Source organism: Equus quagga, chromosome 2 (genome assembly GCF_021613505.1).
Source record: "Equus quagga isolate Etosha38 chromosome 2, UCLA_HA_Equagga_1.0, whole genome shotgun sequence".
NCBI lineage: Eukaryota > Metazoa > Chordata > Mammalia > Perissodactyla > Equidae > Equus > Equus quagga.
The window spans coordinates 33084662-33097821 of NC_060268.1; the positions used below are offsets into that span (position 1 = coordinate 33084662).

At 35.4% G+C, this 13160-nt stretch overlaps 1 protein-coding gene across 2 annotated transcripts in view; it reads right to left on the minus strand.

The window, feature by feature from the left end:
* The window catches only part of AQR (aquarius intron-binding spliceosomal factor), a 93568-nt gene that overhangs the window by 30040 nt on the left and 50368 nt on the right, over positions 1-13160 (minus strand). For both annotated transcript variants that reach the window (XM_046654542.1, XM_046654543.1), the window contains 6 exons: positions 12150-12317; positions 10581-10750; positions 6819-7060; positions 5057-5203; positions 4200-4269; positions 1548-1658 (listed from right to left, as the gene is read on the minus strand). In XM_046654542.1, coding sequence (XP_046510498.1) covers positions 1548-1658; positions 4200-4269; positions 5057-5203; positions 6819-7060; positions 10581-10750; positions 12150-12317 — 908 coding nt within the window. The remainder of the gene's footprint in view (positions 1-1547; positions 1659-4199; positions 4270-5056; positions 5204-6818; positions 7061-10580; positions 10751-12149; positions 12318-13160) is intronic.

Sequence of the window (13160 nt, forward strand, 5' to 3'; positions counted from 1 at the left end):
GGCATTACTTACTATCCAAACCCAGGAACCATAGATTAGCAGGCAAAAAATACTTCCACATTGCAATCTCAGGAAAAACTGCAAGATTTCATCGTGAATTAGAGTGATGTTGGAGAACTGCTTGAATTATATATATGCAAATCAGATGTGGACAACAAAACAGTTGTGAAAAATCAACAATTTGATAGACATTAAGGAGGACGATTTGATTATCAAAGGATGAAGAAAGGCTCTTAGCAAACAATGAAGTCTTTGGCTATTTTTGCAAAATAATCTTCTCTATAATTGTACTATACAAGTCAATCATAAGTAGAGGATACTGCAGAAGGTCAGTATCAAGTTATAACAAAACTTACTAAGAGATACTATGTTAAAACAACAACACATGAATTATTCTTTTTTCATTCTAAGAATCTGCAAATAGGTAAAATGATTACAGATAAAATTTATTAAATAGAAGAAAATCTTCATAAAATTTGTTTCTTTTATCAGATAAAGTCTCAATCAACCCCCTCCCTTGCACAATTTTTGTATAATATGCCACCATTATAAACTTAAAAACTTCAAAGATATAAAAACATGATAAGTGAATGAAATGGATAGTATTAAGTTTAAAAACCTGTAGATTAAAAGTTGACGAATAAAAGAATTAACTGGCAGTTAGCATTCTAAAAACCCAGTACTTATTTGTAAACCAACTCTTTTAAAAAACTGGTCAACTGAAGTCACCACTGTTAATATGACCCAGAGAAAGCAAGTACTTTCAGAGGTTTAGACTACCCAAGCAAGTTTCATAACATGATTCACGATGTTCTAAGAGCTCTGTCACATTTTACATGACAGCTAATAAATGTTACTTGTTGTTTCCCATATGTATGATAGTGACAGCTTCAGAACAACTATCACCGCATACACACAGATGTAAAGATCATTTTTCAGCCATTATTCACAAGAAAGGAGTTCGTTTTGCTGTTTTAGCTGTTTATAAATGCCTTATGTATTGGACCTGAAATGTACAATAGTCCTTCCATGTAACATAGATGTTCATATGTATATGTCATAAAGATTTAAAATTCAATCCAGTATCAATATGGTTTAGACTTATTCTTTTAGGACTATTCATTCTACTAGTAGAAAAATGATACTAGTAAGGGTTAATGCTTTTGGGTTCAAAGTAAAAGCTCTAAGTTAACATGGAAGATGGGTAGAAAAAAGGCAGTTTAATTCAATCCTAATATTTGACCACATACACAAATATTCTTCTTGGCTTTTCCACATTTTGATCCTCTCCATAGAAATAAAAGGTGGTTTTTATATTTTTCTCAACATAGTCTGGTCATGATCAGTGATAATCCAAGAGTAACTGAACAACAAACACTATAGTCATCAGCCTTTCCTGGTATTCTGTGTACCTGTGATCAGGCTAACATACAAGCAGAAGTTTCCATCTTTTCATGCACCCCTTGCTCCTTCTTTACCTTCCTCCAGGTCAACTTCATACATGTGTGCATGCATACACACACACACAAACACACACACACTCTTACCTGATTGGAATGAGTAACAATCAGAGTCCTCTGCTCTGGAAAATTGTGGTAGATGTTGGATATAATTTGGACTGCCACATCTGTTTTTCCTGTACCTGGTGGGCCCACAACCTAACAAGGAGATGAACACATAATAAACTATTACGTTATCAAATTGTTAGAAAATGGAAATTCTAAAACTGAAAGATAAAATAAATTTGAAAATTTGCTGGATGAGTTCACAGCAGAATGGACAGAAGAGTCAGTGAACTTTAAGATAGCTCAATAGAAATTACTTAACCTGAACAACAAGTAGGAAAAAAAAAGATTAAAAAACCCCAATCTATGAGGCAATGCTAAGAGGTCTAATATTCATATCACCGAAGTCCTAGAAAGACAGGAAAAAGTATACAGCATAGAAAAAGTATTTGAAGAAACAGTGGCTAAAAATTTGCCAAATTTGGCAAAAGACATAAATCTACAGATTCAAGAAGCTCAGCAAACCCCAAACAGAATAATCCCAAAGAAATCTAAGCCTAGAGACACAATAATTAAATGGTTGAAAGCTAAAAACAAAGGAAAAAACCTTAATAACAACCAGAGAAAAATGATACATTACATACAGCAAAAGGATATTATTGTAGATTTCTCATCAGAAACGATGGAAGTCAGAAGGAAGTGGAATAACAATTTTTTTTTTTTTGGTGAGGAAGATCGGCCTTGAGCTAACATCCGTTGCCAATCTTCCTCTTTTTGCTTGAGGAAGATAGTCCCTGAGCTAACATCTGAGCCAATCTTCCTCTATTTTGTATAAGGGATGCTGCCACAGCATAGCTTGACGAGCGGTGCATAGGTCTGCACCTGGGATCTGAACCCATGAACCCCGGGCTGCCAAAGCAGAGTGCGCAAACTTAACCACTATGTCACTGGGCCAGCTCCTGGAATAATATTTTTAAAGTGTGGAAAGGAAAGAATTGCCAATGTAAAATTCTATGTCCTATGAAAATATCTTTAAAGAATGAAGGTGAATTAAAGACATTCTTACATGAAGGAAAATAAAGATAATTCATTGCTAGCAGACCTGCTCTTAAAAGTGATAAAAGAAATTCTTTTGACAGAAAGGAAATAACAGAGGAAACTTGAGATATCAGGAATAAAGAATAAATAGTAAATATAATAATAGACTATTCTCCTCTGGAGTTCTTTAAAATATGCTTGATGTTTATAAGCAAAAATTCTAACATTGCCTGATGGCACTTTCAATGTATTTAGATGTAACACATATGCCAACTACAACATAAAAGGAGGAGGTAAAGGGACCTTTATGGAGACAAGGATCTTCCATTCAACTTAAGAGACAAAATACTGCTTCTAAGTAGACTATGAAAAGTTAAACATGTATACTGTAATTCTCTAGAATTAGAGCAGCCATTAAGAAAAAGTTACACAGGAGATGTAATAAAAGAACAAAATAAATAAATAAAAATGGAACACTAAAAACTATCCAAATAACTCACAAAGCAGGAAAGGGAAAACAGGAGCACAAAACAACGGGGACAAACAAAACAAACAATAAAATGGCAGGCCTAAATCCAAAAATACCACTAAGTACATTAAATGTAAATGGTCTAAACATACTAAGCAAAAGACACTGTCAGAATGGATAAACAACATGCCCTAACTATATGCTGTCCATAAGAAACTCATTTCAAATATAATAGGTAGGTTAGAAATAAAACAATGGGAAAAGATATATCAAGCAAACACTAACCAAAAAGAAGTTGCAGGGGCTATATTAATATCAAGGTAAACTTTAGAGCAAAGAAAATCACCAGTGACGAAGAGACATTACATTGATAAAGCATCAATTCACCAAGAAGACACAACAACCCTAAATGTATATGTACACATGCATAAAGCTTTAAATACATGAAGCAAAAACTGACAGAACTGAAAAGTGAAACAGAGAAACACAAAGTTATAGTTGGAGATGTCAATACTCCTCTATCAGTAATCAACAGAAATAATAGGTGGAATATCACCAAGGACAGAGAAGTACTGAACAATACCATCAACCAGAAGGATCTAACTGACATATACAGGACACTTCATCCTAAAACAACAGCATACACATTCTTTTCAAGTGCCCATGGAATATTCACCAAGATCGATCATATCCTGGGCCATAAAAGAAACATTAACAAGTTAAACAAACAAAAAATTGAAATCATATAAAGTATGTTCTCTGACCATAAGGGACTTAGACCAGAAACCAGTAAGTGAAAGATAACAGGAAAATCTCCAAATACTTGGAAATTAAACACACTAAAGTCAGTTGTCGGTAGACTTTTTATGTAAAGAGCCAGCAAATAAATATTTCAGGCTTTGTGGGCCCTACAATCTCTGTTGAAAGTATTTAAACTGTGCTATTGTAGCACATAAGCAGCCATAGGCAGTACATAGACAAATGGGCATAGCTCTGTTCTAATAAAACTTTATTTATGAACACTGAAATAAGTAGCAAGATCTCCATAAGTATAAGATGGCATGATTACTTATAAACACTTACATTCAGTTGGGTTTCTGCACTTTGTATAGAACACACTCTAAAAATCCGATGCTTACTTCGAGTCTGAATCCATGTAAGAACATGTATAGGAATAATTCTCTTACCATAGTTAGCCCAGGCTGCATTCCAGCACGGATGGCCTCTATCTGTGTATGAGTGAACTGAATTGTATTACTGCAAATAAAGAGTAGATAAAAAGTTGGTTAAAAATACAGATGAATGACATTTAGCAAAAATTTAGACAACAATGACCAGAGGTTTAAAAATCTGCTTTGTATTTGTGCCTCCCAAACTCTTCTTCCGACCACCCCAACCCTTTTTGTGTACGTCTGTGTGTTGTAAAAAATACAAAACATGAGATCTAACCTTGTAACAAATTTTAAATGTGAAGTACAGTATATTTAGCTATAAGCACAATGTTGTAAGGAGATCTCTAGAATTTTTACATCTTACATGACTGAACCAATCTTTTCTGAAAGACTCTCTTCACCCTTGACCCTTCATAGACCAATTAAAACTGAAGGAATCTTATGGAAAGAAAAGGCTACAGCTATTTTTCAATACACTTAGCCCATCCTAGACCTCATTTGAAGTGTCAAAGTTCTAGTCCTCAATCTAATGCCAAATATAATGTGACATTATTAGTCATGCCACACATGCACAAGGGTAGCTACTATATATAACACATGGTGACGAAGTAAAAACCCTGTGCTCGAATTAAGGTAGCCCTCTAATACCTATTTCTCACAGTACCTGAAAATATTTCTTTTTGAAATATGACTACAGGATGACCAAAAATGTCTGAGCTACTCAGCCAGACGACAGAATAGAAGGGAATGGGGTCCAGAAACACAAGTTTCCTGGGATTTTTAAAGAATCAGAAAATTTAAAAATATTACTAATCCATTTGAAATAGCAAACTATTATGCATTATTATAATTGGCATAGACAGTAAAATTACCGTTTGGGTTGGTTGTAAGGATAAGGACCTCTATTAGGAATAACATGAGGTTCAACGATTAAGGTTTTTGCCTCTTCAGTGTCTTCATCTTCCCCGTCTGCATCTTTCCTTTTCTTTCCTTTTCCACTTCTTACTGGAAAAGTTATCCTAGAAGATCAAAACCTTTATTCATTTTTATAACGACCAATAATTTACCAAGCATCTGTCTCTTGCATGACATAGTATAGAGGATAATCAGACGAGTAAGAAACCTTTATGGCCTAAAGGAACTCACTATATGCATATAAATTTTGAAAAGAGATATAAAAGCACTAAAATATATGTTAAAGGTGTTCAGATTAGAAAACATCATCTAGTCAAGCGAGAATCAAAGAAGAAACATTTATATACTTATGTTGCATGCACTGTAAAGTGCTTTACACACTGGCCTTCATTTAATCAGAAAAAGCTTCATGGGACAGGTAGCATCTAAGATGAGTTTCAAAGAATTTAGACATACAAATATGGAAGGGATGACATTCCAGAAAGAAAGAAGTAACAGCAGAGCCTCAAGTATAAGTAGCCACTTTTGCTGGAGTGTAGGGAGAAAAGAAGGCTAGAGAGGAAGGCTGGAGCCTTGTCACGACATCTTTGGAATATGGAATAAACTAAAAATTTAATTCTCTATGTACATTTTTTATAGTCTTTCTTCACCTTCTGAAAGGATAGATAATATCAACAAAATTGCTAAGAACCAAAGAGGCTAATATTTTGATAAGCAACAGGAAAAATCAGCTTTTACCTAGGGAGTGAAGTGATGCTTGCAGTAAGGCATGTAATCTGTTCAGGTGAGGAGACAGGCAGGAAAGACACTGCCATCATACAGAGTGAAGTGTTAAAGGCCCGGAGAGGTAGCAGTCAGGAACGACATACAAAAAAAATGTATCCTTAAGGCAGAGTCTATAAGGCATAACAGAAGTTATGGGAGTAAAAAGATTCAGAAATAATGCTGAGATTTCAAGACGGGATGACTTGAGGAATGATTTTGCCATTAATAGGATTAGGAAAGTATGGAGAAAGACTGGGTTTGAGTGTTATAAAGGATATATGTTTTTAATATGTAGAATTATTATATTTATATTTAACAGTCAATTAAAAGTTGTATGTTCTAACTTCCAACTAAGAAAGTTGGCAGTTTGCTACCACCCATAGGTATAACTGAGTGCTTTGCCATTAATCCATATGATGGAATTCAGGGAACAGCAATCAGCGCTTCAGGTACTTTGTGCTATTTCTACTCAAATTTTAAAACCAAAGTTCCTTTAATATTAAATATAACTATATTGTGATTATTTAAAATTTGTGAAAGTGAGGTTAAAAGAAAAACAATTTTCTTCCTAAAACCAAAAGAAAGTTCACAATCACATGGTTATGAGTATTAATTAGGAAATACACCAGACTATGCATAATATGCAAAGATGTATTTCTTCAGTCAAATGCTATAAATATATTTATATAGTACTCTTCAGATAACACGTATTCACTGATTCCTTAGAAAACATGAGGCTACTTTTATTGTGGTCTTAAAATAGCTACTATGCAAAGAATAAGAAATAGAGCCAAATAAAATAAATTTATCCCAGTGATTATATGGTGAAGGCAAAGACTGCCCAAGCAAAATCCAGGTATGATACTCAAAACTTTATTTTAGCTGTAGTCCTGATGGCCTAATTCAGACTGACTAGAGAAAGCTTGAAAGAAGTGTATCCAGTTCTGACTTTACCTGAAAGGGGGTATCTGCAGAGCTGGGTCATCCACAGTTACTTTAACATTATGACCAGGAAAGCTGGTTTTTAAATGCTCAATGGAGAGAAAGGTATCATTGAAATCAAGGGTGGAAATCTGATTGGGCATTTTTGAATAATGTGCACTACTTGGGTCCCCATAACCTAAAATGATGTCATGCAGCCAGTCAGGTACCACACAATCAGTATTCATCAGGTTCCGAATAGTCTCCAGCACAGCCTGTCAGTAAAAGGACAAAAAAGGTTTGCGTCAAGAAGTCATCTCAAACATTTGCACTTCAATGGAATGCAAAGCTGGCTGCACTAATCCAGAATTCCCGAGTGTTTCAGGGCAAGAAGCTATTTTCTGCTGACAGGTGCTTGGCTAGACTGAATCAACAGCTATACTTTTAGCTGATACCATATACTGAGTTAAACAAAAGACCAAACTTAGCAAGAACAGTTTATCCGATAAGAGTTCATTTAGACAGAATGTCATAAATGAGTTTACCACTTGACTTCTGTTGGGTAGGATGAAAATCTGATCAGCTATATAACAACAGCAAGAAAACATTATAAAATAAACCCTTAAAGAAAACGCTTCCTCTTAGAAACTACTGGAATTTTCTCCTCTTCATATTCCATAGTTCCTCAATGCTAAGATCACACATAACCAGAAGCACACTAATATACTCAATTATGAAACACACTACAATTAAGAAATATTAAAATTAGCACTGCCAGAAATGAAAAATAAATGGAACAATGATAAAAATGAAGTGTCAAATAAAATTTCAGAATGAAAGAATCAGGACTACAACAAAAGGTCTTTATAGTAGATAATATATACACTGTCAGAAGTAATTACTAAAACCAAAGCAAATTCTTAGACCTTGCAATAATTATTTCAACAAAGTGAGCTATCCCACATATAGAAATCAGAAGGCTAGGCTACTAATTTCAAAGAATAAAATAACAAAACCAGCCATTTTTATATCATAAATGTTAGACAATCCGACAGGGTAAGAAAATAACAGGTTGGTGTATGTTAATCACACTCTTGTCACGCTGCCTTGTTTTGTTTTCTTGCATTTATCACCACCTGAAATTCTCTTTTTCATGTATTGGTTATTTGCTTATCATTTGTCTAATCCCCACCAGAAAGTAATTTCCATGAGAGCAGGGATCTATAACAGTTTAAATATGGGATGGGTAAGTGGATGGATGGACAGATAACTGAATATGTTCAAGTAATGATGAATGAGATGAGGGCTCTACTCTCTAAGATAATTACGACTCTAGTAGGGAGACAAAATATGTCGTTACCAACAATACAAAGCAGCAGAATGTGGCAAATAATAAAGAATATTACTAAACACAATAGGAACACAGTTCAAGGTAAGTGAGAGATGGATGTAGGGGAGACTTTTGACATTAGGAAAGGTTTCACAGAGGAAAGTGGCATTTCAATTTAGCTCGAGTAAAGGATTTGTGAAAAAGCTGTGATTTATTTCATCATTAATGGAAAGTCACAGAAACGTTCAGAGAAGCAGAGTAAAATTATCAGTGGAAGTGTATGAAAAATAGGTGACTGACTCTGAGAAGAACAGAGTACAGACAGAGGAGGCTACTTAGTGCAACTATTCAGGCAAGAAGTGAAGTATCCAGATTAGGACAGGCTGTATGAACAGGAAAAGAGAAGGAAACAAATGAGGGATGTGGTCCAGGTAGATAACGAAACACCAAAGATACCAAAAGAGCATTCTTCCTTTCCCAAACATAGGCAAGCTGGTCACTCCAGTCTTTCTTGGGTCAGAACTGAACGCCTCTTTTGGAGTTCCACGACACTTTTATGTGCATCCTTCTTACGGCTTTTGGCACCTTCTCACCTTTCATAGTAGTTGTTTCTATTTCTAACTTACCTTATTAGTAGTCTAAGTTCCCTAAAGGTAAAGCTGTGTGTTATCCATCTTTATTAGCTCCACATAACTTAGAACAATGTCAGACACATAGTAGGTATTAAACAGTCAAAAGAATGAATATAATACAGGAACTTTTTTTCCATTTTTAGTAAACTGACTGAAACTCAATCATTACTGAGAAACAAAACAGAAACAGACAAAAGAGAAATCCTGCCCTCATAAACTTGCATTCTAATGTCAGAGAAATAACAAATATATAATCATGAGGGTGTGAGAAAAACTAAAGGTAACTGGATAAAGAATGATGAGAAAGGGAGATGCTACTTTGGATAAGGTTGCCAGAGAGGGCTTCTCCTAGGAGGAAACATTTAAACAGAGTGGCCCATGTAAAGTGACGGAACAGACCTCCTAAGTACCTGGAGGAAGACTGTGTAGGTAAAGGGAACAGCACGTGCAAAAGCTTGGATTATTAAAAAACAGCAAAAAGGCCAGTGTGATTGGCACAGAGTGAATAAGGGAAAAGTGTTAGAAAATGATGTTGGAGAGGCAGCCAGAGGACAGAAAATGAAGGGGCCTCTTGGATTATGGTAACTTTCTACCATGATGGGAAACCACTACAGGGTGTTGAACAGAGGTACTAAGGTACAATTTACATTCAGTGGCTATGTGGAGAATAGTGTAAGGGTAGCAGCAGTCAAGAAGGTAAGCAGGGCTGTGAGAGATGAGGGTGTCTTGGACGTGGCATCGGTAGAGGTGGTGAGCTAATCACACTGAGGGACTGGATGTGGAGCACTTCCAGTGTTTTGTCTTCAACAACAGAGTGAGATGGGGAATAAATTCCTTTGTACGTAAGTTTTCTTCTTTAATTACAATGGGTTAAAAAAGGTAATAATGTGATAATGTATAAGAAGCAGTGTGTTTTGGGGGAAAGAGAAAAGACAAGCACTCGTGAAAAAGCTAGTGTTAACAAATGCTAGAACTGAGTGCTCCAGGTTTAAGTTTTATAATATAGTTTTCAACAATAATTTTTAAAAAATCTTCCTGTACGAAAACTCCTTCTCTCCACAAAGTTATTATAAAAATAAAGCTCTCTAGCCCCCAAATCTCCCTTTTCCTACTAATGAGTAAAGTCTAAATATATTACATCATAGAGTAATTCAGAGCCCTGAGGTTCCACATCTGTATTCTTAAAGGGATCTGGGGGTGCACCTAGTTTTGATTTATAAAACAAGTCCCAGCAGGGACTGGCCCAGTGGCATAGCACTTAAGTTCACACATTCTGCTTGAGCGGCCCACGGTTCACCGGTTTGGATGCTGGGTGTGGACCCATGCACCACTTCTCAAGCCATGCTGTGGCAGGCGTCTCACATATAAAGTAGAGGAAGATGGGCACAGATGTTAGCTCAGGGCCAGTCTTCCTCAGCAAAAAGAGGAAGATTGATGGCAGATGTTAGCTCAGGGCTAATCTTCCTCAAAAAAAAAAAAAAAGTCCCAGTAAACAAATAAACAAGCAGTTTTCTTCAGCTCTTACTGGGGCATAAACTGAGTATCTAATATACAAAAAGAGGGAAGGAAGCTCATCTTAAAATAACACCTAGATTAATTTATACTTTAAGTTTCTAGACCATGAAAAGACAAAATAGATTTAGCAAATGAATTTCCTTAAGTTTTATTTAATCTATATGTTAAGAACATAAAAGAACTGTTTAGAATCAAAACAAAAGCAGCAATCATGATTGTCTTAACAGATCATTTTTATACTTAGTATCTATGTATTTACGTCCTAAAAGTTATCCAAATTATGACACAGTACATTTAGTTATATAGCCCAAAAATTACCTTAAAGTTATTTTCCTTTGGTTTTCTCCTCATTATTATATTGAAAGTTTCATACACATCTTCTGCTCCATTTTGTATAGTATTGGTCATATCTTGTTGATACTGGTTTGGATCCAAAAACACTCTAAATGTCCTTGACTCCCCTCTAAGATTGGGTCTTGGTTCAGGTCCTGGACATTTTGAAAAGGTGTGTTAAAAGAAATATATACTTTCAAATATCAAAGTAAGTCAGTAGTATTCCTTTTCTAGAAATGATGAGTAAATTTTCCAGACTTAACTGCAGCCATTCCCCTAGCTAGAATGCCTTTCACTCATCCATTACAAATTTCAAGAAGCTGAAAATATTTTCCCCTTTCTCTAAATTCTTACTATTTCTTCCCATAAAAGTCATGTAATGTCTATGATGCAAGGCCATGAATTGTGATTATTTGTATATGCCCTCAACTAAAATAGGAGCCTTAGAAGTCAAAGAACGTTACTTCTGTGTGATGCATAGCTCCTACTGCTGCCTTACATATAGTAAGTACTTGGTTGATCACTCTTTTCATCCTTCCACATTCCATACCGAACATCACTAGTATGAAAGAAAATTTCATATACTAATGGCTGAAAGCTCAGAGGCTTTTTCTTGCCCCTTTGCCATCTCTCCATTCTTTTCATCTTAGACTTCCAACTCTGGTCCCATTATGTGGCCTTATGTTTATTTCACCTATCCTCCATTCCCTTCTCCTATTTTCCTTCATTCTAGTGATAAAAGTAGCCTAATTATCAGCACTTTAGCAATGGTGCGATTTTGAAATCACAGGTAGTAGGAGCTGATTCAAGTTCTAAGAGAAGCTTAGTAAACAAACTGTAAAATCAACACTAGACATGGATGTAGTTATAATTTAATAGTAGGCATTACAAAAAAGTCAGGACAACATACGAAAGAATTTCTAAGAGCAATCAGTGATAAGCCTAAAGAAATGAAAGAGCTGACTAACCCTGTAAGGCAATGTTTCTACATGGGGTAATGCTGGCATCTTAGGCAGGACAGCTCCTTCTACAAGACAGTTCTGTTTAGATGTTTAGCATCCCTGGCCACCATCCATCAAATGTCAACAGTTCACCATCCCCTACCCCTACCCTAGTCATTTAACAATGGAAATACCACTATATATTTCAAAATGCAAGGTAGTGCCGTCCCCAACTGAGAACCACGGCTATAATGAATCAAATGTTTCACTTAAGAAAGAAAAATTAGGCAAATATATCATCGAACAACTGTAAGAGGGGTTTAGAGATTTTTAAAAGCAACATAGTAAAGCAGTATAAAAGGAAAAGTTTTAAATAAAAGTTATTTCCAAAGATCCTGTCCTTTCTAATATCTAACACAGAAGTTTAGAAACTATATTATTTATTTCTAAAATTGGGTAGTAGGTATATTACAATGTATCTTACGTATAATCCTTTGTGTCTATGTAGTACATAAAACAACTAAAAAATATTACGTAAGACGCAAAAAGGAAAAAAGGCAAAGAAATTTATCATTATGTACACATACTGTTTCAAAAATATAGATCACCATACCGTCTTCAATGACACGCCCTTTATCATCCAGCATGCCCTGGATTTCACAGCCTCTGACATAAACCAGGCCAACCTGTTCAATAAAAGGTCTCCTCCGGTCAAACTTGGTACCATAAGGTTTCGTGGGACGCACGGTAATTAAAAAGCATACATCATGCTTACGAAGTCCTGGTAAAACATAAAGACATTTTCAATTATTAGAATGTCATCGTTTTTAGTCTTCTGCTGGCAAATTCTCATCCTCTTACCTTTGGAATAAAGATACAAAAAGCATTTAAGATATCAGAGATGATCAACAGTTATATTTGCATTATAATACAATTATGGGTTTTCCTATAATCTTTAATACTTGATGTTTGATAGCAATAATTGAAAATCTCTTTATCTTAAAATTAGAAACTTTTATGCCATGAATACCTTATTGAATAAGTCCTCTAAGTCATGCTACAGCTCCAAAATTGGATGCTCGTCATCATTCTTATTTTTAACATTCTTAATAAGTAACCAAAAATATGGCTGGCATATAATCCATCTATATCATATTTAGCAGGTTTCTAACATCAGTTTAAACCATCCATCAGTGCCACTCCAACAACAGCCTAACTGTATTTCACCAAAAGAGGTCGACTCAAGAATAATTCATCAAAGCACAAAAGCATTGTTTACAGGTATCATCTTGAGAAGATGGTTGAATATATAGTTTCAGTTGGCAAATACTGAAAATTTTCATACGTGAATGTCAAGAAATAAGATACTGGACTTGTGTCAAAGCCCACAGCTTCTCAGTTTTTAACTAACGGATTCAACTGGATTCCAAGGTCTATTAAAAGTAGAGACACTGGGAGCCGGCCTGGTGGCATAGTGGTTAAGTTTGTGCGCTCTGCTTTGTCGGCTCAGGGTTTGCCAGTTCAGATCCCGGGTGCAGACATACACACCGCTTATCAAGCCATGCTGTGGTAGGCATCCCACATATAAAGTAGAGGAAGATGGCCACAGATGCTAGCTCAGGGT